The sequence below is a fragment of the Oncorhynchus masou genome, chromosome 2 (genome assembly GCF_036934945.1).
Source record: "Oncorhynchus masou masou isolate Uvic2021 chromosome 2, UVic_Omas_1.1, whole genome shotgun sequence".
Classification (NCBI taxonomy): domain Eukaryota; kingdom Metazoa; phylum Chordata; class Actinopteri; order Salmoniformes; family Salmonidae; genus Oncorhynchus; species Oncorhynchus masou.
In genome coordinates this window covers 12,985,077-13,009,856 of record NC_088213.1, presented here as the reverse complement: position 1 = coordinate 13,009,856, position 24,780 = coordinate 12,985,077, and the positions used below count along the sequence as shown (strand labels likewise).

General features: G+C 42.4%; 2 protein-coding genes and 1 pseudogene across 2 annotated transcripts in view; all 3 read left to right on the top strand.

Annotated features, from left to right (window-relative positions):
- Positions 1-4,493: 4,493 nt before the first annotated feature.
- The window catches only part of minar1 (membrane integral NOTCH2 associated receptor 1), a 52,899-nt gene continuing 32,612 nt past the window's right edge, over positions 4,494-24,780 (top strand). Inside the window, exons 1-2 of the mRNA XM_064985601.1 lie at positions 4,494-5,479; positions 6,620-8,095. Coding sequence (XP_064841673.1) covers positions 4,628-5,479; positions 6,620-8,095 — 2,328 coding nt within the window. The 5' untranslated portion in view covers positions 4,494-4,627. The remainder of the gene's footprint in view (positions 5,480-6,619; positions 8,096-24,780) is intronic.
- On the top strand, positions 17,531-20,324 carry LOC135552021 (leucine-rich repeat and IQ domain-containing protein 4-like). Its single transcript, XM_064983372.1, is given in 4 exon segments — positions 17,531-17,590; positions 19,662-19,750; positions 19,752-20,100; positions 20,175-20,324. Coding segments are annotated over 4 exon segments (648 nt in total).
- On the top strand, positions 20,553-23,104 carry LOC135552013 (toll-like receptor 13; annotated as a pseudogene).

The window sequence follows — 24,780 nt, the reverse complement described above, 5'->3', positions numbered from 1 at the left end:
TTGAGATTGATACACTTTGCATTTGGGGATAATAATGGTAGAGACCTGAAGAGGTTTTGTATTTTATTTCTTGAAGCAAATTATTAGAACGTCTGTATTTTGCAATGTTCATGATGACACATACAGTTCACCTTGAATGCATGGTTGGCTTTAAGGACATTTGTTCATGATGACACATACAGTTCACCTTGAATGCATGGTTGGCTTTAAGGACATGTGTTCATGATGACACATACAGTTCACCTTGAATGCATGGTTGGCTTTAAGGACATTTGTTCATGATGACACATACAGTTCACCTTGAATGCATGGTTGGCTTTAAGGACATGTGTTCATGATGACACATACAGTTCACCTTGAATGCATGGTTGGCTTTAAGGACATTTGTTCATGATGACACATACAGTTCACCTTGAATGCATGGCTTTAAGGACATTTGTTCATTTAAGGAACATGAATGCATGGTTGGCTTTAAGGACATGTGTTCATGATGACACATACAGTTCACCTTGAATGCATGGTTGGCTTTAAGGACATTTGTTCATGATGACACATACAGTTCACCTTGAATGCATGGTTGGCTTTATGATGGATGGTTGGCTTTAAGGACATTTGTTCATGATGACACATACAGTTCACCTTGAATGCATGGTTGGCTTTAAGGACATTTGTTCATGATGACACATACAGTTCACCTTGAATGCATGGTTGGCTTTAAGGACATTTGTTCATGATGACACATACAGTTCACCTTGAATGCATGGTTGGCTTTAAGGACATTTGTTCATGATGACACATACAGTTCACCTTGAATGCATGGTTGGCTTTAAGGACATTTGTTCATGATGACACATACAGTTCACCTTGAATGCATGGTTGGCTTTAAGGACATTTGTTCATGATGACACATACAGTTCACCTTGAATGCATGGTTGGCTTTAAGGACATGTGACTGTTAATAACTATAGCAAGGACAAGACTATGTGAGTTTGTACATTTGGGATCTCAAACAATGAGCATCACTATTTTGTATTGGAGGAAATGAGAAAAGAGGAGATGGGGTTGCCGTCGGCTGTAGAATGTAGAACTGGATTGGAACAGAGCTCGACATCAGACTAATGAAGAACAGATGTTTTCTAGCATTCTAGCATTCTAACATTAACTTGCTTGACTATGCTGCAGGTTATACAACTGTTTGTTACATGCAATATTTGCTTTGTGGACTTCACTGGACATATGCTGCTTTCTGGTTTTGTGATGAAACAATGTGTAGTTTAATTTATTCCACCACTGTGACTGTTGTCTTTTTGTTGTTACGGCCTTGTATATCACTATGGTGTATGAATTTACAGTTGTAGAGCAAACAACGCAAATATGACGACATAGGTTGTAATATTGCTTTTTTACTGGCTTCGCTTCCTCAGTGATTTTACCCAGGCACTCTTCCTACTCCACCTCACAGCAGGTCAGTAGAGGTGCCTGGGTAAATACACTGAGGAAGCTAAGCGTCATCAAATCAACAAGGCTATCATATGCTGAGTTTAGATCACTGAAAACACACATAAAGATACCAAAAAATGTAGTCCAATCAATGTTGATAAATATCATGTGGCTGTCCATGCGACTGATTTGTGTGTGTGTGTGTGTGTGTGTGTGTGTGTGTGTGTGTGTGTGTGTGTGTGTGTGTGTGTGTGTGTGTGTGTGTGTGTGTGTGTGTGTGTGTGTGTGTGTGTGTGTGCGTGCGTGTGCGTGCGTGCGTGCGTGCGTGCGTGCGTGCGTGCGTGCGTGCGTGCATGTGCAAAACATCATGTTGACTCACCCTAGACTAGTTGAATGCTAATGCCATCCTCCTCTCTTTCTTGTTGGTAAATGGGTCAATGGCTCTGTCATACATTACAATTTTAGTTTTTGTTGTCATAGGCTAGCAAGCATTTTAGTTAGTTAGCCTAACTTCCTAGCTTAGGTGATGTGAAATGGCTAGCTAGTTAGCAGTGGTCACAATGAACCAGCTAAGGTAGCCAGCTAGTTAGCTAACGTGAACCTACGAGGCTACAACTAGGCTACATATTGAACTTTATTCAATTCAGGCTAGTGGCAAAACATATACATTTATGGTTAGATCAGAATCACCATTATAATCATTGGCCTGTACAGAGAATTAAGTCAAAACCACAAGTCCAAATCCCCATCTCTCTCCATGGTTTTGGAAAAGGTTCACTTTAGTTACCCGCAGGACATCAACACAAGCAGACCAGAAACAGGCACATTTTTCTGAAAATTAAGTTTTGCTTTGAAAGTTAATTGATTGGTCTGAAGCCAAATTCAAACCAGCCTCCCTTGGGGGGGCATTTTGCTTAACCAGGACAACCCACAGCTGAGATATTTTATATATAAAAGATGTATCAAGGGAAGCCAAACGCAGTGCTGTAAAGTACTTAAGTAAAAATACTTTAAAGTGCTACTTAAGTAGTTTTTGGTGGTATCTGTACTTTACTATTTATATTTTTGGCAACTTTTACTTTTATTTCAATACATTCCTAAAGAAAATAATGTACTTTTTACTCCATACATTTTCCCTGACATCCAAAAGTACATTTTGACAGGAAATGACCAGTAGAACATCCCTGGTCATCCCTACTGCCTCTGATCTGGTGGACTCACTAAACACAAATCATTTGTTTGTAAATTATGTCTGTGTAAATTATGTCAATAAAATGAGCCGTCTGGTTTGCTGAATATAAGGAAATTGAAATGATTTTTACTTTTACTTTTTATACTTAAGTACATTTTATCAATTTAATTTATTTTTGATAGTTAAAATACGTTCAGACTTTTACTCAAGTAGTATTTTACTGGTTGACTTTCACTTTTACTTGTCATTTTCTATTAAGGTATCTTTACTTTTACTCAAGTATGACAATTGAGTACTTTTTCCACCATTGGCCAAAAGCTTGCTGGCATCAACCAATCAAATGCTACGGCGGAACACGTTATACTCTTTTGGTCCATACAGCATCAGATATCCGGGCTACATATACTGAGACAGAGCGGCGCTGTGTCCCTCGCTCGGGTGATTTCTCCAGTGAGATTCAGGCACATGCGAATTGACCGAAAATTATGAAAAGACAGAGAGGAAATCAATTAATTTATCATTTTTATTGGTTAAATATTTGGGAAATCGTGGCTTCCGTTGGCATCCATGAATACACCCCACTGCAGCAGGCGCGCATATATAACATCACACCAGTGCACAGTTATCCATATACACTACTTTGTGTTGTATGATTTGTATACATTCAAATGTTTCCCTCGCATTTAACAGAGAGAAAAACGTTCGTAAGGTTTTTTAAATGGAATGTATACACATAACTCGAACACATTAGGAATGAGCTATGTTGTATGTTGTACAGCCTATTACACGCAATGTGGTGAATAATGTACAGGATAATAATCAATATGAATATATAGTCTCCATCGCTGTGCTTGACTTGCAGTTGGTGCTAAGGTGTAATTACGTCATTCTAGGTGGAAACAAAGCCGACTGGGTGCCTTTTTAGCACCACACGCGCGCGCGTGAGAACGCCGACAGCTCGGTTCCAACAGCTACCGCAAATCCGGTCCCGGAGTGAAGACATAGTCCACCTATTGGAATACAATACAAAATATGATAAATGAAGGATTATCCGAACGGGAGTGACTGGGGATCGAATCGGATCTTTTGGCTGGTTATTTACTACGGTGTCCGACTGGAATGTATATTATGGTGTATGGTTAAATTGAAGAATGAATGTTGTGCGTCAACTTCGCATTGCTGCCGCCTTGTTTTGGTGACTTTGAGGAATCTATACCTTTTGAATGTTCACTCGGATGAGAGCAAATGGAATCGTGCGTTAGGTGAGTCTATTTGTCCCTTTGTTGGTTATGTACTGTATGAGCGCGCGCGCCAGTGAAGAACTGGAATATGGATTTTATTCTCTGTTTCGAAGTACTCAGCGGTGAATCTGAGGTTATGCAAATGTGATTGAATTATGACCGTGTGGATATCCATTTCTGTTTGAGGAACGACACTGTTTAGAGTTCTTGAACTGAATCTAGTGGGTATACAATGACAAAAACGTAGCCTACTCAATATTCCTGAAAATAATATACATTTAATAGCAGCTGCATGATAATATATATTTTGGAATTAATTTAATATGAAAACCAATCTTTACTGATCCCTATCTAAAGAGTGAAGCCTTCTCCAAACTATTACCACATTTAATTTCTGTCTTATTCACAATAACACAAATAGACGAGATCATTAGATTAGTTTATTAGTCACATGCACAGGGATAACTGGGATAATAACATGGGATGTGACACCTTATATTCATGATTATTATTACTTGCAATGTTTGGCTATGTTTTGATTGCGGTATGTGATTGTCCAATAGTCAATATCTTGCTCTCTCTCTCTCTCTCTCTCTCTCTCCTTCAGGGTCATCCTCCTATCTCTCTCATAAGGGGGACAGGTCTCCCTTGTATTTGAGACGTTCCATCTCAATGGCATCCCCTGTACAGTATACTTAAAGAATAGGAGACTAACGAGGATATCAACGTCTAGCTCCATTCCACACCACATGCCATGGATCCCCTACCAGAGTACTCCCTGTTCCTAGTCCGGATCCTGGAGGAACTAGACACTAAACACAGTAGTGTGTCCTACCAGGACCTCTGTAAGTCCCTGTGTGCCCGCTTTGACTTGGTCCACTTGGCCAAGCTACGGAGCCTTCTGTTCTACACAGCCTGCCTGGACCCAGCCTTCCCTGCCACTCTCTTCAAAGACAAGATGAGATGTACTGTTGAGGACCAGCAGTCTAAGAAACTCATGGTGGCAGCAGATATCGTCACTATGTTTAACCTAATCCAAATGAACGGGGGGATCGCCAAAGATAAGCTCCCAATGGCACCACCGAGGCCCAAGTTCCACAAGAACCAGTCGTTTGAGTCATGTAGGTCCGACACTGATGTTTATAAGTACCAGGACTATGAGAGGGGCGGAGGTTATGACCTCATGGATCAACCCTCCAGGGCGGGTCACCACCCCCACCATCGCCCCATGTCCCAAAACAACTCCTCCCACCCCCGCCCACACCCCCATTCCCACTCCGCCAGCTCGAAATCCAACTGCAGCCCACAGTTTATCCCGACCTCGGACCCTAACTTCCTATTGGGCGTAAACAAGGATCTAAAATGTCGAGCAGCGTCGCTAGATAAGCTGCAGCACCTGCCCCAGTACTCAAGCTGCAGTCCTCCATCGCCGCCCTGCGAGATGCAGAGCACCTACTTTCCCATAGACATTGACAGTGAGTCCACCACAGACCAGGAGTCCCTGCAACACATCAACCACACGGAGCCCTTCTCTGTCCACTCCTGTGTCCAGAAGAGAAACATCTTCAAGGAGGATTTTCACAACCTGCTAGCGTTCTCCCCACAGGTCTGTGTCTCTGGTCTTTAATTCTATAGTATTTATTTATTTTTATTAAGCATTTACATATCATTCATTATGCAACAATAATTATCCTGACATATTTGTTTGGAAGTACCCCCAACAGGTTTGAGTTTTAATGTTGTCCCATTACGACTGAAACAACAATACATGAAAAAACAAACATTGAAGATAAAGTCAGACTGATTTCCATTGCAGCCTCCTCCACTGTTAACCATCTGTTATCAATTATCACTATCTAATTTTCACTGCGATATGTGGTCAGCTACATTCTTTATTGTGCCAGTTGTTTCGTTCCTATTAAACGGTGCTAGCTGTAAGTATTTGTGCCGTTGTTTGCTAATCTTACCATCTAAATGTCAAAGAAAAGCACAAGAAACCTAAAGGACAAAACAAAAGTGATAAAACAGTACCTCCCCACTTCCTGAAACTGGTCCATAGATCTACAGATGTAGGATCTTAATTAGACCTGCATTGTTGCAGCAAAATAATCCTGCAACAACAGGATTTCAACATTTAATCCATAATGTTGCTTGATTGGTGGTTAGGCTATAAGCTGGTCAAAATGAGGCTACATGAAAAGTGGAATACTGTTAATATAACCGTTAGTGCAGGTTTTTAATGAACTTATGTCAATCATGAAGGTCATCTGCATTTCCTCTGGCACAGGAAAAGTCTCATCAACAAAGAGTGATCAAATGAAGATCCTTCATCTGTATAGCCTATGTCACTTAGAATGGAAATGTCTCAATGGACATAGCTCTCAGTGAGAATAACCAATCTATAAAACATATTTCTTTCTGGAAAGGCTTGGTCTGAGCCTAATGTTACATCCAGCACCTTTATGCTTAGTTTGACTCTTTCTTTGATTGATTTGATAATGCAGGGTGTTTTGACTGATGTGTTAACACAACAGTGTATTAACATGTTGTTGTTGTAAAAGTGAATGAGTCTGTAACAACAACAAAAAAATCACTTGTGTAATGACAAAAATTGCTCAAAACAATTACCAAATTTCTCTTATCAGCGTGACTTAGAGCCAAACAATACAATATTACCATAATGTTAGAGTGTCACTACACAGGTTTAAGAGCAACTTAATGAAGTGTTACCCCATTGTCGTTATAGGTCATCACCTCAGAGTGCAAACCAAACATCAGGGCAACTGGAGGCTACCACCGGAGAGAGCTCCACAAGCCTGCCACATTCTTCAACCACAGCTTCGAGCTGCCCTACAGTAACCCCTACTTTGAGCATACTATGAACTCGCCCATTCAGGAGAAACGGCGAGCGAAGCACGAGAGTCTGGACGACCTTCAAGCGTCTACGTATTTCGGGCCAACGACAGTGACAGAGTGCGTGAACACACGGAGGAGCACGGCTAGGCCGGGGAAGCAGCCAATTTGGCCCGTGAAAAGCCTGAGTCTGAATGCTGAAGAAGGGCCACCGGATTTTGAGAGGTCATTTCTGAATGGGAAACCGCTGAAAGACAACCATCGCCACAATGTAGTTAATAAAGAGAATGAGCAGCACTTCCAGTGTGCCAAAGAGAAAATGGTGGCCTCCCCTTCAGGGTTCGCAAAGAAAACCAATGGGTTGAAAACAAAGGATATGTCTTCAATGGCGTGCGGTCCCGGAGTGGGTGTCGACAAAAGAGAGGTTGGGAAAAGATTTAAAGAGAAAGGCATCAACAGTACGTCTTTTCAAGGAGGTAACATAGACAGCTCGTCCAGCATAGGGACACAAACGGAGCAGGCCGAACAGAGGAAGCTAAAAGACTATGCCGCCGCACACGCAAAATACGTCGAGAGAGAGAGGCACTCGTGCAAACACTCGGAAGAGGACTCTGAGATCATCAGCGATGACATCAGTGACATCTTCCGCTTCCTTGACGACATGAGCGTGTGCGACTCGCTGGGCGTCATCCAATCGTCGTGCTACAACAGCATCGGATCTCTCTCTCAGGTGACCATGAAGTCTGACGGCGACAGCTCACCCGAATGCAACACGGTCAAACTGGCCAAGTCCAAGCTGGACTGCCTCTTTCACTCCCTAGAGAACACGGACGACGAGCTCAAATCGAGCGTGTGCAAGCTTGTTATGAGGATAGGTGAGATCGAGAAGAAGCTGGAGTCTCTGTCCGGAGTCCGAGGGGAGATCTCGCAGGTGCTCTCCAAGCTCACCAAACTCGACGAGAAGATCCAGGAACCCGAAACCAACGGGAGACCGGGCGAAAATGCTTTAGCCACCACTTCCACCCCAGATCACCTTCACCCCGACCCCAACCTCTCGCCCCATGTCTTTCAGTGCCACACGACAGGCCACAACATCAAGGTGGATAATGGATCAGTGGAGTGGGGCTGCTCAGACAGTGAGAGTCTGAGGGTCAAGGCAATTAAGAAAAGTATGTTCACGCGGAGGTCGTCACGCTCACTCAATGAGGAGAACAGCGCCACAGAGTCAAAGGTGGCGAGCATCACCAACTCACCACGGGACTGGAGAACGGTGTCGTATTCTTCGCACCATGGGGATGAGGGCAAAGACAAGGACAGAGACAGAGACCGAGAAAGGGACACCAAGGACAGACACAGGAAAGCCAAAGAGGTAAGAAAAATGGTTTACATTTCTAACACTTTTCACATTACACCAACATTAGATACTTTGTGGTTTTTGGGCTGTTTTGATGTCATATGAGAGCATATTTTCTACCACAAGAAAGCGTCTTTGGGGGAAAAAAGCGCTATTAAAATCCTATGTAGTATTATTATCCTTACAGAAACATGACAAGAGTAATCAACGAGGTAAGAACAATGGAATAGAATTCATTTATATAAGTCCTTTGTAAGTGCTGGCCCGCACTGTATGTTGTTCAAGAACAGACAAAGAAAAGTATTCACACCCCTTGAATTTTTCCACATTTTGTTAAGTTACAAAATGGGGATAAAATTGATTTAATTGTAAAAAAACATCTACAGCAATCTACAATAATTGTTTTGTTTTGTTGTTAACTAATATATCTTGATTAGATAGGTGTTCACCCCCCGAGTCAATACAATATAAATAAACAATATAAACACCTTTGGCAGCAATTAAAGTAAGTCAGTGAGTCTTTTGGGGTAAGTCTCTAAGAGCTTTGCGCACTTGGATTGTGCAATATTTACCCATTATTCTCTAAATTCTTCAAGCGCTGTCAAGTTGGTTGTTGATAGAGAGACATTTTCAAGTCTTGCCATAGATTTTCATGCAGATTTAAGTCAAAACTGTAAGTAGGCCACTCAGGAACATCCAATGTCGTCTTGGTAGTGTAGATTTGGCCTTGTGTTTTAGGTTTATTGTCCTGCTGGAAGGTTAATTTGTCTCTGTGTCTGTTGGAAAGGAGATTGAACCAGTTTTTCCTCTAGGATTTTGCCTGTGCTTAGCTACATTTAGTTTATTTTTATCCTGAAAAACTCCCCAGTCCTTGCTGATGACAAGCACACCCATAACATGATGCAGCCACCACCATGCAAAATGGAAAGTGGTACCCAGTGATGTGTTATGTTGGATTTGCCCCAAATATAACATTTCGTATTCAGGACAAAAAGTACATTATTTTGACACATTTATTCTGTACAGGCTTCCTTCATTTCACTCTGTCATTTTGGTTAGTATGTTGGAGTAACTACAATGTTGTTGATCCATCCTCAGTTTTCTCCTATCACAGCCATTAAACGCTGTAACTGTAAAATCACCGTTAGCCTCATGGTGAAATCCCTGAGTGGTTTTATTTCTCTCTGGCAACTCAGTTTGGAAGGACGTCTGTATCTTCGTATTGATACACCATCCAAAGCCAAATGAACAGCTTTACCATGCGCAAAGGATATTCAGTGTCTGCTTTATTATTTTTACCAATCTACCAATCAGTGCCCTTCTTTGTGAGGCATTTGAAAATGGGGTAGTCATTCACAAATCATGTTAAGTGTGAGTCCATGCAACTTATTATGTGATTTGTTCAGCAAATGTTTACTCCTGAACTTATTTAGGCTTGTCATAACAAAGTGTTGAATACTTTTTGACTCAAGACATTTCATGTAATCAATTTTATATTAAGGCTGTCAGACAACAAAATCTGGAAAAGTCAAGGAGTGAGAATACTTTCTGGAGGCACTGTTAGTCATTGAGCAGACGCTCTTATCCAGAGCCACTTACAGTAAATGAGTTTCAGTGGAGGCTGCTGAGAGGAGGACGGCTCATAATAACTACCCTTAACTACACCAGTGGAGGCTGCTGAGAGGAGGATGGCTCATTATAACTACCCTTAACTACACCAGTGGAGGCTGCTGAGAGGAGGATGGCTCATTATAACTACCCTTAACTACACCAGTGGAGGCTGCTGAGAGGAGGATGGCTCATTATAACTACCCTTAACTACACCAGTGGAGGCTGCTGAGAGGAGGATGGCTCATAATAACTCTTAACTACACCAGTGGAGGCTGCTGAGAGGAGGATGGCTCATTATAACTACCCTTAACTACACCAGTGGAGGCTGCTGAGAGGAGGATGGCTCATAATAACTACCCTTAACTACACCAGTGGAGGCTGCTGAGAGGAGGATGGCTCATAATAACTACCCTTAACTACACCAGTGGAGGCTGCTGAGAGGAGGATGGCTCATTATAACTACACCCCTTAACTACACCAGTGGAGGCTGCTGAGAGGAGGATGGCTCATAATAACTACCCTTAACTACACCAGTGGAGGCTGCTGAGAGGAGGACGGCTCATTATAACTACCCTTAACTACCCAGTGGAGGCTGCTGAGAGGAGGATGGCTCATAATAACTACCCTTAACTACACCAGTGGAGGCTGCTGAGAGGAGGATGGCTCATAATAACTACCCTTAACTACACCAGTGGAGGCTGCTGAGAGGAGGATGGCTCATAATAACTACCCTTAACTACACCAGTGGAGGCTGCTGAGAGGAGGATGGCTCATTATAACTACCCTTAACTACACCAGTGGAGGCTGCTGAGAGGAGGACGGCTCATTATAACTACCCTTAACTACACCAGTGGAGGCTGCTGAGAGGAGGATGGCTCATTATAACTACCCTTAACTACACCAGTGGAGGCTGCTGAGAGGAGGATGGCTCATTATAACTACCCTTAACTACACCAGTGGAGGCTGCTGAGAGGAGGACGGCTCATAATAATGGCTGGAGCGGCACAAATGGAATGGCATCATACACATAGAAACATTAGCTGTACCATGTCTCACACTGTATAATCACGTGGCATTTTGAGGACATTGCATTTTTGAAAACCTGAGGACTATGACAACCAAGCCATACAAACATAAACTGTAAAACTTCAATTAAATCTCAAATAGCCACTTGTCCCTTTTAATAGCCTGGCATCAGCACATAATTCAAATAAAATCAAAGTTTATTGGTTGCATGCACAGTTTAGCAGATGTTATAAACTGGTTGGTTCGAGCCTTGAATGCTGATTGGCTGACAGCCATGGTATATCAGACCGTAATCCACAGGTATGTCAACACATTTATTTTTACTGCTCTAATTACTTTGGTAACCAGTTTATAATAGCAATAAGGCATCTCAGGGGTTTGTGATATATGGCCAATATACCACGGCTAAGGGCTGTATCCAGGCACTCTGCGATGCCTCTTGAAGCTAGGGGGCACTATTTTTATGTTTGGAAAAATAACAATCCCAAAGTAAACGGCCTATTTCTCAGGACCAGATTCTAGAATATTCATATAATTGACAGATTAGGATAGAAAACACTCTAAAGGTTGCCAAAACTGTAAAAATATTGTCTGTGAGTATAACAGAACTGATATTGCAGGCGAAAGCCTGGGAAAAATCCAATCAGGAAGTGACTTATTTTGAAATCCCTGTGTTCCTATGCATCCCTATTGCCCATTGAAAGGGATATCAACAATATTCCTTTTTCTGTTGGCTTCCCTAAGGTGTCAACAGCCTTTAGACATAGTTTAAGGCTTTTATTTTGAAGAATGAGCGTGAATGACCACATTGCGTAAGTGGACAGGTGGGGGCTCTCAGAGTGATTTGTGCACAAAAGAGAGAGGCGGCCATTGTTACTCCCGGTCCTAGTGAAAAGCCAACTGTCCCGGTTGATATATTATCGAATAGATATTTGAAAAACACCCTGGGGATTGATTATAAAAAATGTTTTACATTTTTCTGTGGACATTATGGATATAATTTATGGATATAATTTGGAATTTTTGTCTGCGTTGTCGTGACTGCTCTTTCCGGTGGATTCCTGGGCATAACGCACCAAACTAACGGAGGTATTTGGATATAAAAAATATCTTTATGGAACAAAAGGAACATTTGTTGTCTAACTGGAAGTCTCGTGAGTGAAAACATCCGAAGATCATCAAAGGTAAAGGATTAATTTGATTGCTTTTCTTATTTTCGTGACCAAGTTACATGATGCTAGGTGTACTTATTGTTTTGTCGAGCAATCGATAAACTTACACAAACGCTCGTATTGCTTTCGCTGTAAAGCATAATTTCAAAATCTGAGATGACAGGTGGATTAACAAAAGGCTAAGCTGTTTTTTCCTATATTGCACTTGTGATTTCATGAATATTTTCTAGTAATATTATTTGACTGTGGCGCTATGCTATTCAGCGTTGATGATGACAATTCTCCCGGATCCGGGATGGGTGGTTCTAAGAAGAACAGCCCTTAGCTGTGGTATATTGGCCATATACCACACCTACTCGGGCCTTATTAATTAATTATAGTGGGTGCAGAGAAATGCTTATGTTTCTAGCTCCTAGCAATGTAGTAAAATGTTATGCAAGTACACAAATGATAATAAATAAATAAAAACAACAAGAAATCAAGAATTGTCTGAACGAATCCAATTAACAATCCAAATAGCACTGTAACAGTAATTCAAATGCAGTCTACTATATATTTCAGTACATAAACACCTGTTTCTAATAAATGCCAGGTTTAAGTGAATTGCTTACGAGTTAACTTCAGTGAGTACTGTAAAGATTATACAAAAGAAGATAAAGGGGAGCAACATCATTGTCTTTTCAACATTTTATTGAGCAAAAGATGTGTGCATTAAGGAAATGGACGCCTGGCTCAAATAGAAGCCTGTCTCTAATAACCGCCAGTTGTGTTCAGTGATTGAAGCAAATAAATGCCCATGACAGTTAAGGAAGTTTTACGGTATGTAAAGTCATTATCTCCTATGTACATGTAGACAGAGACGGGATGTCATAGAAGTACTGTCACAAATGTCTAGAGATTCAACAGTGTTAATTAAACAGTTGCTATGAAAAGGATATCATTTCCCTCGCTTCCCTTCCTCAAATCTCACACGCACACAGACACACACACATTTCACGCACGCACGCAAACACACACACGCAAACACACACAGACACGAAGGAGACAGGCAATTGGCTCGACGGCAGGATTTGATGCTATAGTTGGGTCACAGACGTCAGTGGAGCTAAATTATCCCAAACCCAGGTCCCCCTTCCGTCTCACAGAAAGAAATGAGACACATTCTACCAATCTCTTCAATGAGAGGAGAGATTAATACTGTCAATTTAGGAACACAAGAGGCAACGGATTGTGGGCTGAATCCTTTTCCTTGGGGGTGTTTATGAACTCTCAGGTTAGCACTCTCATCATTCATCACTCGTCAAGGGGAAGGGACCAGAGTCATTTCAGGCTTAGCAGAAAAACAGCTGGCATCCAAATCTACAGTAGAGCAGGAGGTAACACACTAACAAGGACGTCTGTAAGATATTCTGTTGTGAGATTTACATGGATCAGAGTGCCACATCGTAGATCTACCAATGTTATACAGACAGTGGAAATAGGGTCTGTTTGTGAACAATTATCTGTTTGTAAATGACTGTTTGGGGATTATTGTTGGTTTTTATATAATGGGGACTAATTCTCGGACACGTGAATTACAATAGATTCCTTTCCTGAGAATTTCTTCAAACCCTCCCACCCCCTTCCCATGGGAGAAGAAATGAACTTGTCCATAGACTCTGATGATTTAAGGTCAGATTTACATTCCCCCTTCATGGTTTAGTTTAGGTGAAGGTCACGCAGAACCTAGATCTGTGCCAATGGGCACCCTCTTCTACCCCCTCCCTTCCCTTCCCCGCGGTTAAGGGGGGTTCAAAACAGCATGTTGAAATGTCACTCTCAGTTTGCAGGTGTAACACTGACTAGTCATTCTCAGTGACCTTTCCCTGCGAAGCCAAATGGATCGGATGTTAATTGAAATGTGTCTCGACCTCGAGCTGTCATTCTACAAGCCCTGTGCTGCGTATGCAACTTTTTGATCACTGAATGGATAACTGACTAGCATGCATGCCCTCTCCATCTAGACAAGTTACCTCTCTCTGTTTGTCTCTCTCTCTCTCTCTGTCTATCTGTCTGTCTGTCTGTCTGTCTTTCTGTCTCTCTCTCTCTCTATGTCTGTCTGTCTGTCTGTCTGTCTGTCTGTCTGTCTGTCTCTCTGTCTCTCTCTGTCTCTCTCTCTGTCTCTCTCTCTCTCTCTCTCTCTCTCTCGCTCTCTCTCTCATAATTTTCTTAGTTGGGGCAGCAGGTAGCCTAGTGGTTAGAGAGGCGAGCCAGCAGCCGGAGGGTTGCTGGTATCTAATCCTAGATGCCATTGCCTGCCATTGTGCCCTTGAGCAAGGCACTCAACCCCCCACAACAATTAGATCCCTGGGCACCCAGTATGGGAGCCCTCCCCACACCTTTCCAAAACCTGTATATGTGTCTTTTGGAGGAGTTGGGTTAAAAGAGGAAGTCAAATATCTTAATCTGATAGGTCAAAAGACTGGATACGTTGCTCAGCGTATTGCTTCCACCTTCCCTGAACTCCAACTTCATTCATGTGCCCAATACTCCTGAGTCACTCCATTTCATCATATTCTCTGCTTCATGAGCACTGGCAGGTGCACCGTGGAGGTTTGAATTGTATATTAACGTTCTGTCATTTATTCTTTGAAGTGAAGGTAGTCTTTTTCTAGTAGTAGTACAAGTGGTTTCTATGAAAGAAGGACTTAATTAACATATTTTACACAGCGGTAAGAAGGTGATAGCAACGTGCTATGTTAATTGTTATATGTCGTGTATATACAGTAGATGAAAATATACAAAATATTCAATAGCTTAGACAGTAGCTATATATGCTAGCAATGAGCTAACATGCTAGGTAGCTAAGCTAGCATCACTTGAGTACCGGACACAGCTCTGGAGGCCCATGCGCCTGTCATCGAGGTCTAATAATTTAATAAATATATATATCATTTTGACACTAACCCTCCAAAAAGACATTCATACACATTTTTAACTTCTTAGTACATATGGAACTTAAGTGTTTGTTTCTTGGACTTCAGGAATATGACTGAAAAAGTGCCTCAGGCCTTGAAAAATAATACATTTAACATGAACTGATTGAAAGTTTTAGTTTAGAAAACGATCTCTCCGCAGAAGAGACAGTTACAGGGATGGTAAAAACAGCTTGATTGCCTTAACAACATCAGGGAAACTGGGCAGAAGGAAGTGGTGCTTCAAATACAGCAGTTCTGCAACATTGAGCCTCTCATTCTCCTTAATTGCCGGCCTCAACACGTTATGGAAAGAAATTAACTGTATAGGAAGCTCTGGGGACAGGTCATCTGGATACTGGACAGCTCAACAGTAACAACAAACGGTTTGCAATTTATTTATACTGGTGAACCGGCGTTTGAGATGTGTGGTTACAAATATCAACAGTCCCTTATCTCTGGTATAATGTATCTTGGCATGCATCATTCAAGACTAAGTTTAAATTGTGTGCAGTGCAATGGACATATAATGCTCAATGTCTCAGGAAAGACTGTCTGGGTTGACAATACTCAGTATAGAAAACAGTCAGGCCCGCACCCTGATCCTACAGGCCGTGGTGAAAAAATGTACACACAAAATAAGGAGGACTTCAGGAGACCAGGGGAGTCTCTCAAGCTGGAATTCATTTGATTTCATGTAATTGACCCTGCAGCCCATTTATGTAAGCTGTTACCGGCTGAGTTCAACAATAAATAGTGGGTGAATTTATCCTTAAGACGACTACTTTTATTCCTCATTGCTAGGCTATTCCATGTCATCTTTTATTCCTCATTGCTAGGCTATTCCATGTCATCTTTTATTCCTCATTGCTAGGCTATTCCATGTCATCTTTTATTCCTCATTGCTAGGCTATTCCATGTCATCTTTTATTCCTCATTGCTAGGCTATTCCATGTCATCTTTTATTCCTCATTGCTAGGCTATTCCATGTCATCTTTTATTCCTCATTGCTAGGCTATTCCATGTCATCATTTTATTCATGTCCTCATTGCTAGGCTATTCCATGTCATATTTTATTCCTCATTGCTAGGCTATTCCATGTCATCTTTTATTCGTCATTGCTAGGCTATTCCATGTCATCTTTTATTCCTCATTGCTAGGCTATTCCATGTCATCTGTTATTCCTCATTGCTACACTATTCCATTTCATTTTTATTGCTCATTGCGAGGCTATTTGATGTCATTTTTATTAAAAACGTATAAATGGCAGCTAAATACGGTATACATTATAGCTATAGATTGTACACTGCATAATGAAACAATCCCTAGTAAGCTAGTGTTTTGAGGATGGATTGACTTTTTTGGCATTAATAGACAACTTGGGAGAGAGCGCGAGGGTGGCTCATGTCATGCAGGTTCAGGGATTATTTAAGATACTCTTTGAATAGGTAGGGTTTCAGATGTTTTCAGAAGATGGGCAGGGACTCTGCTGTCCTAGCTTCAGGGGGAGGCAGGTTCTACCATTGGGGTGCCAGGACCGAGGAGAGCTTAGACTGGGCTGAGCGGGAGCCACCTTCCCATACGGGTGGGAGGGCCAAGAAACCAGAGGTGGCAGAATGGAGTACTTGGGTTGAAGGTTAGGTCAGAGTTAGGTCAGAGTTTGTGAGCCTGTGTCCCATGGCTGTAGAGTGTGAATTTGAAGGGTTTTCTACTTGCCTGACACTCAAACTGAATTCCTCCGCTGCTCTATCATTTGTTACATACTTCAGTCTGAGGCTGCCATCACTGAAGGCGTTTGTGGTGATGTCAAAATGAGTGGGTTCTGTACAAAACAAAGTAATCAGCAATTGGATCATCTCTAACCAATCAGAGTTTCAAAGCCAATGACAATTTTTCAAAATGGCGCTTTAGCAATGCATATTCTGTCTCTGGCCCAACCCATCGGTTTCTGCGACCAATCAGACTGAATGGATTTCCATCCTGACTCATTACATGGGCGTGGCGTAGCACTTAACTGGAGCAAGGAGTTTGGGTAACAAGGCAAGTTTTCTACATAACACATTAGAAATGTATTTAGGAACTACACATACACTCCAAACTAGTCCAACCAACTGTATAAACGTATAGAAACACACAGAGATCAAAGGGAAGTGAAACAGCAGGGAGGGTCTTTGGAGACAGGAAGTAAAACGGAGTCGTCTTGAGGTGATGGAATGCTTCTGTATTTCATGGCAATATATGCTGGAGGGAGAGACACAACTTGTGAGTCTGTCTTCTGATTATGGTCTGAGAAGTATATACTCACAAGACGGTCCTTTGGTGGAACATAAGAAGCTTGAGAAGAAATTGGACCAAACTTTGTGCTAATTGGAGTCAAAAAGTGGCATTTGTCACCTCTTCCTCCAGAAATGAACTGACATTTTTTTTATTTAACCTTTATTTAAAAACCTTTATTTAAAAAGGAAAAGGCCGTTGAGTTTAGAAACACCATTTTGCGAGGGGGACCTGGCATCAAGAGCCTATTGATGAAAATTAAGATAACCATGCCGGAAATACGCAATGGGACTACATATTCACAACCAAATATTTTTCTGTGCACTATTATATGTTGCTGGATCCTTGTAAATCCAGTAAGGGGCTATTCGTTGAAAACATGCACAGTCTGTGAATCTCTCAATGATACCAACATGAAAGTAATCTGTGGAAAGAAGAACCTCCAAACCATACCAGAAGACATTCAAAGAAAAGTAAGATCTTTAGACCTTTCCATCAACAACATTGTGATGATCAAAACATTTGATTTCAAAGATCTCTCAGCCCTCCAATCTTTAAACACTTCCTGCAACCGGATCTCTCATGTGGACGATTGGGCTTTTTCAGACCTGGTCGTTCTTCAGGAGCTGAATCTTGCCAATAACAGACTCAACACCCTCTCAGACCACCAGTTTCAGGGCCAAGGCAACCTCTCCGTCCTTCGACTAGACTACAACCACATCAAAATAATTTCATCCTCTAACTTTCAGAATCTCTCCAGCTTAAATGTATTAAAGTTAACCGGCAACCAACGTAATGTTCTAAAGAAGGTTCAGACAAACTTGCTATTCACACACCTACAGGAGTTGTACATTGCAACCAACGTAATGTTCTAAAGAAGGTTCAGACAAACTTGCTATTCACACACCTACAGGAGTTGTACATTGCAACCAACGTAATGTTCTAAAGAAGGTTCAGACAAACTTGCTATTCACACACCTACAGGAGTTGTACATTGCAACCAACGTAATGTTCTAAAGAAGGTTCAGACAAACTTGCTATTCACACACCTACAGGAGTTGTACATTGCAACCAACGTAATGTTCTAAAGAAGGTTCAGACAAACTTGCTATTCACACACCTACAGGAGTTGTACATTGCAACAACGTAATGTTCAAGGTTCAGACAAACTTGCTATTCACACACCTACAGGAGTTGTACATTGCAACCAACGTAATGTTCTAAAGAAGGTTCAGACAAACTTGCTATTCACACACCTACAGGAGTTGTACATTGCAACCAACGTAATGTTCTAAAGAAGGTTCAGACAAACTTGCTATTCACACACCTACAGGAGTTGTACATTGCAACCAACGTAATGTTCTAAAGAAGGTTCAGACAAACTTGCTATTCACACACCTACAGGAGTTGTACATTGCAACCAATAATGTTCTAAAGAAGGTTCAGACAAACTTGCTATTCACACACCTACAGGAGTTGTACATTGCAACCAACGTAATGTTCTAAAAGGTTCAGACAAACTTGCTATTCACACACCTACAGGAGTTGTACATTGCAACCAACGTAATGTTCTAAAGAAGGTTCAGACAAACTTGCTATTCACACACCTACAGGAGTTGTACATTGCAACCAACGTAATGTTCTAAAGAAGGTTCAGACAAACTTGCTATTCACACACCTACAGGAGTTGTACATTGCAACCAACGTAATGTTCTAAAGAAGGTTCAGACAAACTTGCTATTCACACACCTACAGGAGTTGTACATTGCAAAACTAATGTTCTAAAGAAGGTTCAGACAAACTTGCTATTCACACACCTACAGGAGTTGTACATTGCAACCAACGTAATGTTCTAAAGAAGGTTCAGACAAACTTGCTATTCACACACCTACAGGAGTTGTACATTGCAACCAACGTAATGTTCTAAAGAAGGTTCAGACAAACTTGCTATTCACACACCTACAGGAGTTGTACATTGCAACCAACGTAATGTTCTAAAGAAGGTTCAGACAAACTTGCTATTCACACACCTACAGGAGTTGTACATTGCAACCAACGTAATGTTCTAAAGAAAGACAAACTTGCTATTCACACACCTACAGGAGTTGTACATTGCAACCAACGTAATGTTCTAAAGAAGGTTCAGACAAACTTGCTATTCACACACCTACAGGAGTTGTACATTGCAACCAACGTAATGTTCTAAAGAAGGTTCAGACAAACTTGCTATTCACACACCTACAGGAGTTGCTATTCACACACCTACAACATTGCAACCAACGTAATGTTCTAAAGAAGGTTCAGACAAACTTGCTATTCACACACCTACAGGAGTTGTACATTGCAACCAACGTAATGTTCTAAAGAAGGTTCAGACAAACTTGCTATTCACACACCTACAGGAGTTGTACATTGCAAGCAACGTAATGTTCTAAAGAAGGTTCAGACAAACTTGCTATTCACACACCTACAGGAGTTGTACATTGCAACCAACGTAATGTTCTAAAGAAGGTTCAGACAAACTTGCTATTCACACACCTACAGGAGTTGTACATTGCAACCAACGGATTTACCTTTTTCCAGTCACAGGACATATCAAATAAGTCCATAGGACTGAGGGTGTTGAGTATCTTCCATGAGTATCTTCAAGATCACAGCTGATGTTCTTCCTAAACTCCACTATTTAAACCTCTCTGACTCTGGTCAAAATGGAAGCATGACATGGGATGTACCAGACAGATCTTTTCTGAGTCATATGAAAAGTCTCAATTTGAGCGGTGTCCACATGTCTTTGAAGGAAATGAGTGTGGTACTGCAGAGCCTCAACTCATCATTAACATCTCTCATACTGTCTCATTTAGGGGAAGATAGGATCTCGGCTCTCACCAACATTGCCTGCCATATTACTAAACTGACAACACTCAGACTGCGTTATAACAACATGAGTTTTGTCTCTGAGGAACTGCTTAAGTCCTGCACACATACTTGACTAAGTTGGATATATCCCATAATGCTCTTACTCATCTGTCTCATCAGTCATTCAGCTCAATGAAGCAACTGACTACTCTAGATCTAAGTAACAATATGCTTTCTTCTGTGCCAAATGCCACTCATAATATCCAATCTCTGACAATCTTGGATTTCAGATACAATACCATCAATAAACTAGGCTCATTCGATTTTGCCAATCTGACAGGACTAACATAAGGACTAACAATGAAATCACTGACATTAAAGGCAATGTTTTTCAAGATTTGCAGGACTTAACTCCTAGATCTGGGAAAAAACAGTATCTCATCTTTACGTTATGTTTTTAAGAATTGTTTGCAAAAACTAGAAAACTTGCAATTGGGAGGCAATATGCTAAGATCTATCCATAAATGAGACTTTGAAAGCTTACAATCCCTCAAAACCTTGATTTTATTTGACAACCAAATGACAGTGTGGAAGACGGGGCCTTTCAGGGTTTGGTCTTAAAATGCTCATTTGGCATCGAATAGATTGAGTAAAATAAACATTAGGGCCACTATGTTCAGAGGATGTTCAGCTTTAGAAAAACTTGATTTGAGTTGGAATCGTATTAAATATCTACATTATGGTGAACTTAAATCCCTTTTCTCTTCTACCGTCTCTAAAGATCCTGATCATCTCCAGTCAGCATCCTTTTGGAATGTTGAATATACCAGCCAACGTTCTTAAAGATCTGAAATATTTATTGGCATTCAGCGCAAGGAGTTTAAGTCCTTTCACCCAAACACACTACACACCACAGTTGTGGTCCCTTGACATCAGCCTGAATGAGTTCACAGCCCTGAGCACGGAGTTGTTTCACCCGATCCCACGACTCAACAGGCTATACCTGTCTAAAGCCCAACTTCAGTCTTTAGATTTTCTCATAGGAGACAAACTCACTCAACTCAGTTACTTACAGGTGAGAAAGAATGACTTTACAGTAGTCAGTGAGACAATGATACGTTCTTTACCTGCTTTCGTTTACTTGGACCTGCAAGACAAGACTTTCACCTGTGACTGCAGCAATGCTTGGTTTATCCAGTGGGTGACAACAGAAAACCATACACAGGTTGTTGATGCCTATGACTTTACCTGCAACTATCCGGTCCATCTAGGAGGTACCAAACTGTTGGACCTTGACACCCACTACTGTTCAGTAGATATAGGATTCTTCTACTTCATCTCCTCCACTTCTCTGGTCCTCTTAACCTTGCTGGGGTCTTTTGTCTACCATCTCCTGAGATGGCAGTTGTTCTACGCCTACTATCTCTTTCAGGCTTATCTCTAGGACACAAAGCGGAGGAATGTCCGTGTGACTCATCAGTATGATGCCTTCGTCTCCTACAATGGCCACGATGAGCCCTGGGTCTTGAGGGAACTTCTGCCAGAGCTGGAGGGAAACCAAGGCTGGAAGCTGTGTCTACATCACCGTGACTTCCAGCCAGGCAAACCCGTCGTAGACAACATCACAGACGCCATCTATGGGATCTGCAAGACCATCTGCGAGATCAGCCGTCGCTACCTGGAGAGTAGGTGGTGCTCCCGGGAGATCCAGTCTTCCGTCTGTTTGATGAGCAGAAGGACGTTCTGATCCTGGTGTTTCTGGAGGAGGTCCCAGACCAGCAGCTCTCCCCCTTCCACCGGATGAGAAAGCTGGTGAAGAGACGTACCTACCTGAGCTGGCCCAGAGCTGGGGAGCACACTGGAGTCTTCTGGCAGAAACTCCGGGTGGCTCTGGGGACCAGGGACGACCTTGCTGAGGAGAACCCCATCCTGTCCGGGGTGGATAGAAAATGTTAATGACACACTAAATGTATGGCAAAGAAATATAGTTTTAAAAAAACATTATAAAAAAGATCCCTAACCCAACCGCCAGATTTTGTTCTAGATTTACCCTACTGAATATAATTGACAAATGGCAATGTTTGAAATCAGAAATGTAGTTTATGCAAATCTACAATAAACTTGATGAAATCTCAAATTAAACGTGTTATGAAATATATTATGTGTGCTATTTGACGATGAATTTATGATGAAATGTTTGACTTATTTACTTGTTATATTCTCCTAGTTCTCTAGCTTTCTGGAACTTTAAAATGTTAGGTTTTTAGGTGTAAGAGTTAAGATTCTTGAAATTGTTAAGTGTAAGCGAAAGCTTTATATAACCACCTTTTGAATCTTTGTGATGAAAAACGCTTTGAAAATAAAATGTCAAATACATTTGTCATCTTGCTTTTTATGTGAACTTTGTTTTTTGATTAGCTATAAACTTTTACTCCTGATTCTATAGAACCCAGGAAGAGAAGGCATGGCTCCCTTCAGCTCCTTCTTACATCATTACCATGACTCACTGTCAATCGTAGCCATTTCCAAATGACACAGATAAACCATCACTCAAAAATCACTCTCTTTCTCTTCTTACCTCTGTTGACATATTGCCCAGATGGAGGGTAACCAGATGTTTCTGACACTGAGGAAATCTAGTGTACCTGTACACTGGTGCCATACAACCAAGCCTGGCTCACAACTTTGACTTTCTCTTCAGTTCTCCACACGGCAGTTACTGCTGTGGAATGTACTCCAGTAGCTTCCATACAGTAATAAGACAATGTTAAATGACTGTAGGTATAATGGAGTTGTTATATATTTACCAGCCTTATAGTATTGGGGGTAGACCATTACAGGGCTGCCTGCGGGTGATGGGCAAAACATCAGCACCACATCATTGTACTTGTCACGGCTGTTAAAGTAAGAGGACCAAGGTGCAGCGTGGTAAGCGTACATTTCCTTTTTATTTATAAACATGACGCCGAAAACAATTCAATAAACACTACAAAAACAAACCGTGAAGCGAAAGGCGAAGTTCCCTAAACAAAGTCAACTTCTCACCAAGACAGGTGGAAAAAGGGCTACCTAAGTATGGTTCTCAATCAGAGACAACGATAGACAGCTGCCTCTAATTGAGAACCACAACCTACCAAACACAAAGAAATAGAAAACATAGAAATAAAGAAACTAGAATGCCCACCCTAGTCACACCCTGGCCTAGCCAAAATAGAGAATAAAAGCCTCTCTATGGCCAGAGAGAGTCCGCACCCCCCAAAGGCCGCAAAACCTGACTCTAAAGGGGAGAGTCTGGGTGGGCTTCCTTTACGGCGGCGGCTCTGGTGCGGGACGTAGACCCCCCTCCGCCTCTGGCTCCCCACACTTTGGTGGCACCTCTGGTGCGGGGACCCTCGCCGCCGACCCCGGACTGGGGACCCTCGTAGCGGGCCCCGGACTGGAGACCGTCGCTGGTGGCCCCGGACTGGAGGCCTTCGCTGGAGGCTCCGGACTGGAGGCCTTGTTCCATGACTCCTCACCCGAGGCTTCGTGCCATGGATCATCACTGGAGGCTTCTTGCCATGGATCATCACTGGAGGCTTCTTGCCATGGATCATCACTGGAGGCTTCGTGCCATGGATCATCACTGGAGGCTTCTTGCCATGGATCATCACTGGAAAGGGGAGACGTATGGGCAGTCTGGTACGTGGAGCTCTCACAGGGCTCACCAGGCTGGGGAGACATAAGATGATTAATTCTGGGCGCAGGCACAGGACTCACCAGGCTGGAGAGACATACAGAAGGCCCTGTCCTAGGCAGAGGCACCGGATACACTGGGTCATGGAGGTCTGGAGCTAGGAGCCTGCACAACCCGTCCTGGCTGGATGGTTATTTTCGCCCTGCAGATGCGGGGTGCAGGCGCAGGACTGGGCTGCGCAGAAGCACTGGGCTGTGCAGAAGCACCGGAGACAGTGAGCAGAGCCGGTGCAGGATATCCCGGGCCATAGAGACGTACTGGCAGCCAGATGCGCTGAGTCGGCACCCTCCGACCTGGCTGGATGCCCACTCTAGCCTGGCCGATTTGGGGAGCTGGAATGTAGCGCACCGGGCTGTGCACGCGCACTGGAGACACCATACGCTCCACCGCATAACACAGTGTCTGATCAGTACGACTCCCCCTCCGGTAAGCACGGGGAGTTGGCTCAGGTCTCCAACCTGGCTCAGACAATCTCCCCGTGTGCCCCCCTAAAAAATAATTGGGAGTGGCCTCTCGGTCTTTAGAGCCAGCCTTGTTCCTGTGTAATCCTTGGCCTTTTTACCAGCTGCCTCCACCTTCCTTGCTGCTTCGACCTGCTCCCATGGCAGGGGATCTTTTCCAGACAGGATCTCCTCCCACGTCTAGGATCCTTTGCCATCCAGGATGTCCTCCCATGTCCAGTCCTCCTTACCACGCTGCTTGGTCCTTTGGTGGTGGTTGGTTTTGTAATGCTCGTCTGATGAAGAAGGAGTGGACCAAAGCGCAGCGTAGTACGTGTTCGTGATATTTATTTAAAACTGAACAATAGAACAAAATAACAAATAGCAAAACGACAACGAACAGTTCTGTCAGGTGCAGAAACACAAAACAGAAAATAACTACCCACAAAACACAGGTGGGAAAAGGTTGCCTAAGTATGTTTCTCAATCAGAGACAACAATAGACAGCTGTCCCTGACTGATTTTATACCTTTATTTAACTAGGCATGTCAGTTAAGAACAAATTCTTATTTTCAAAGGCCTAGGAACAGTGGGTAAGCTGCCTGTTCAGGGGCAGAACAACAGATTTGTA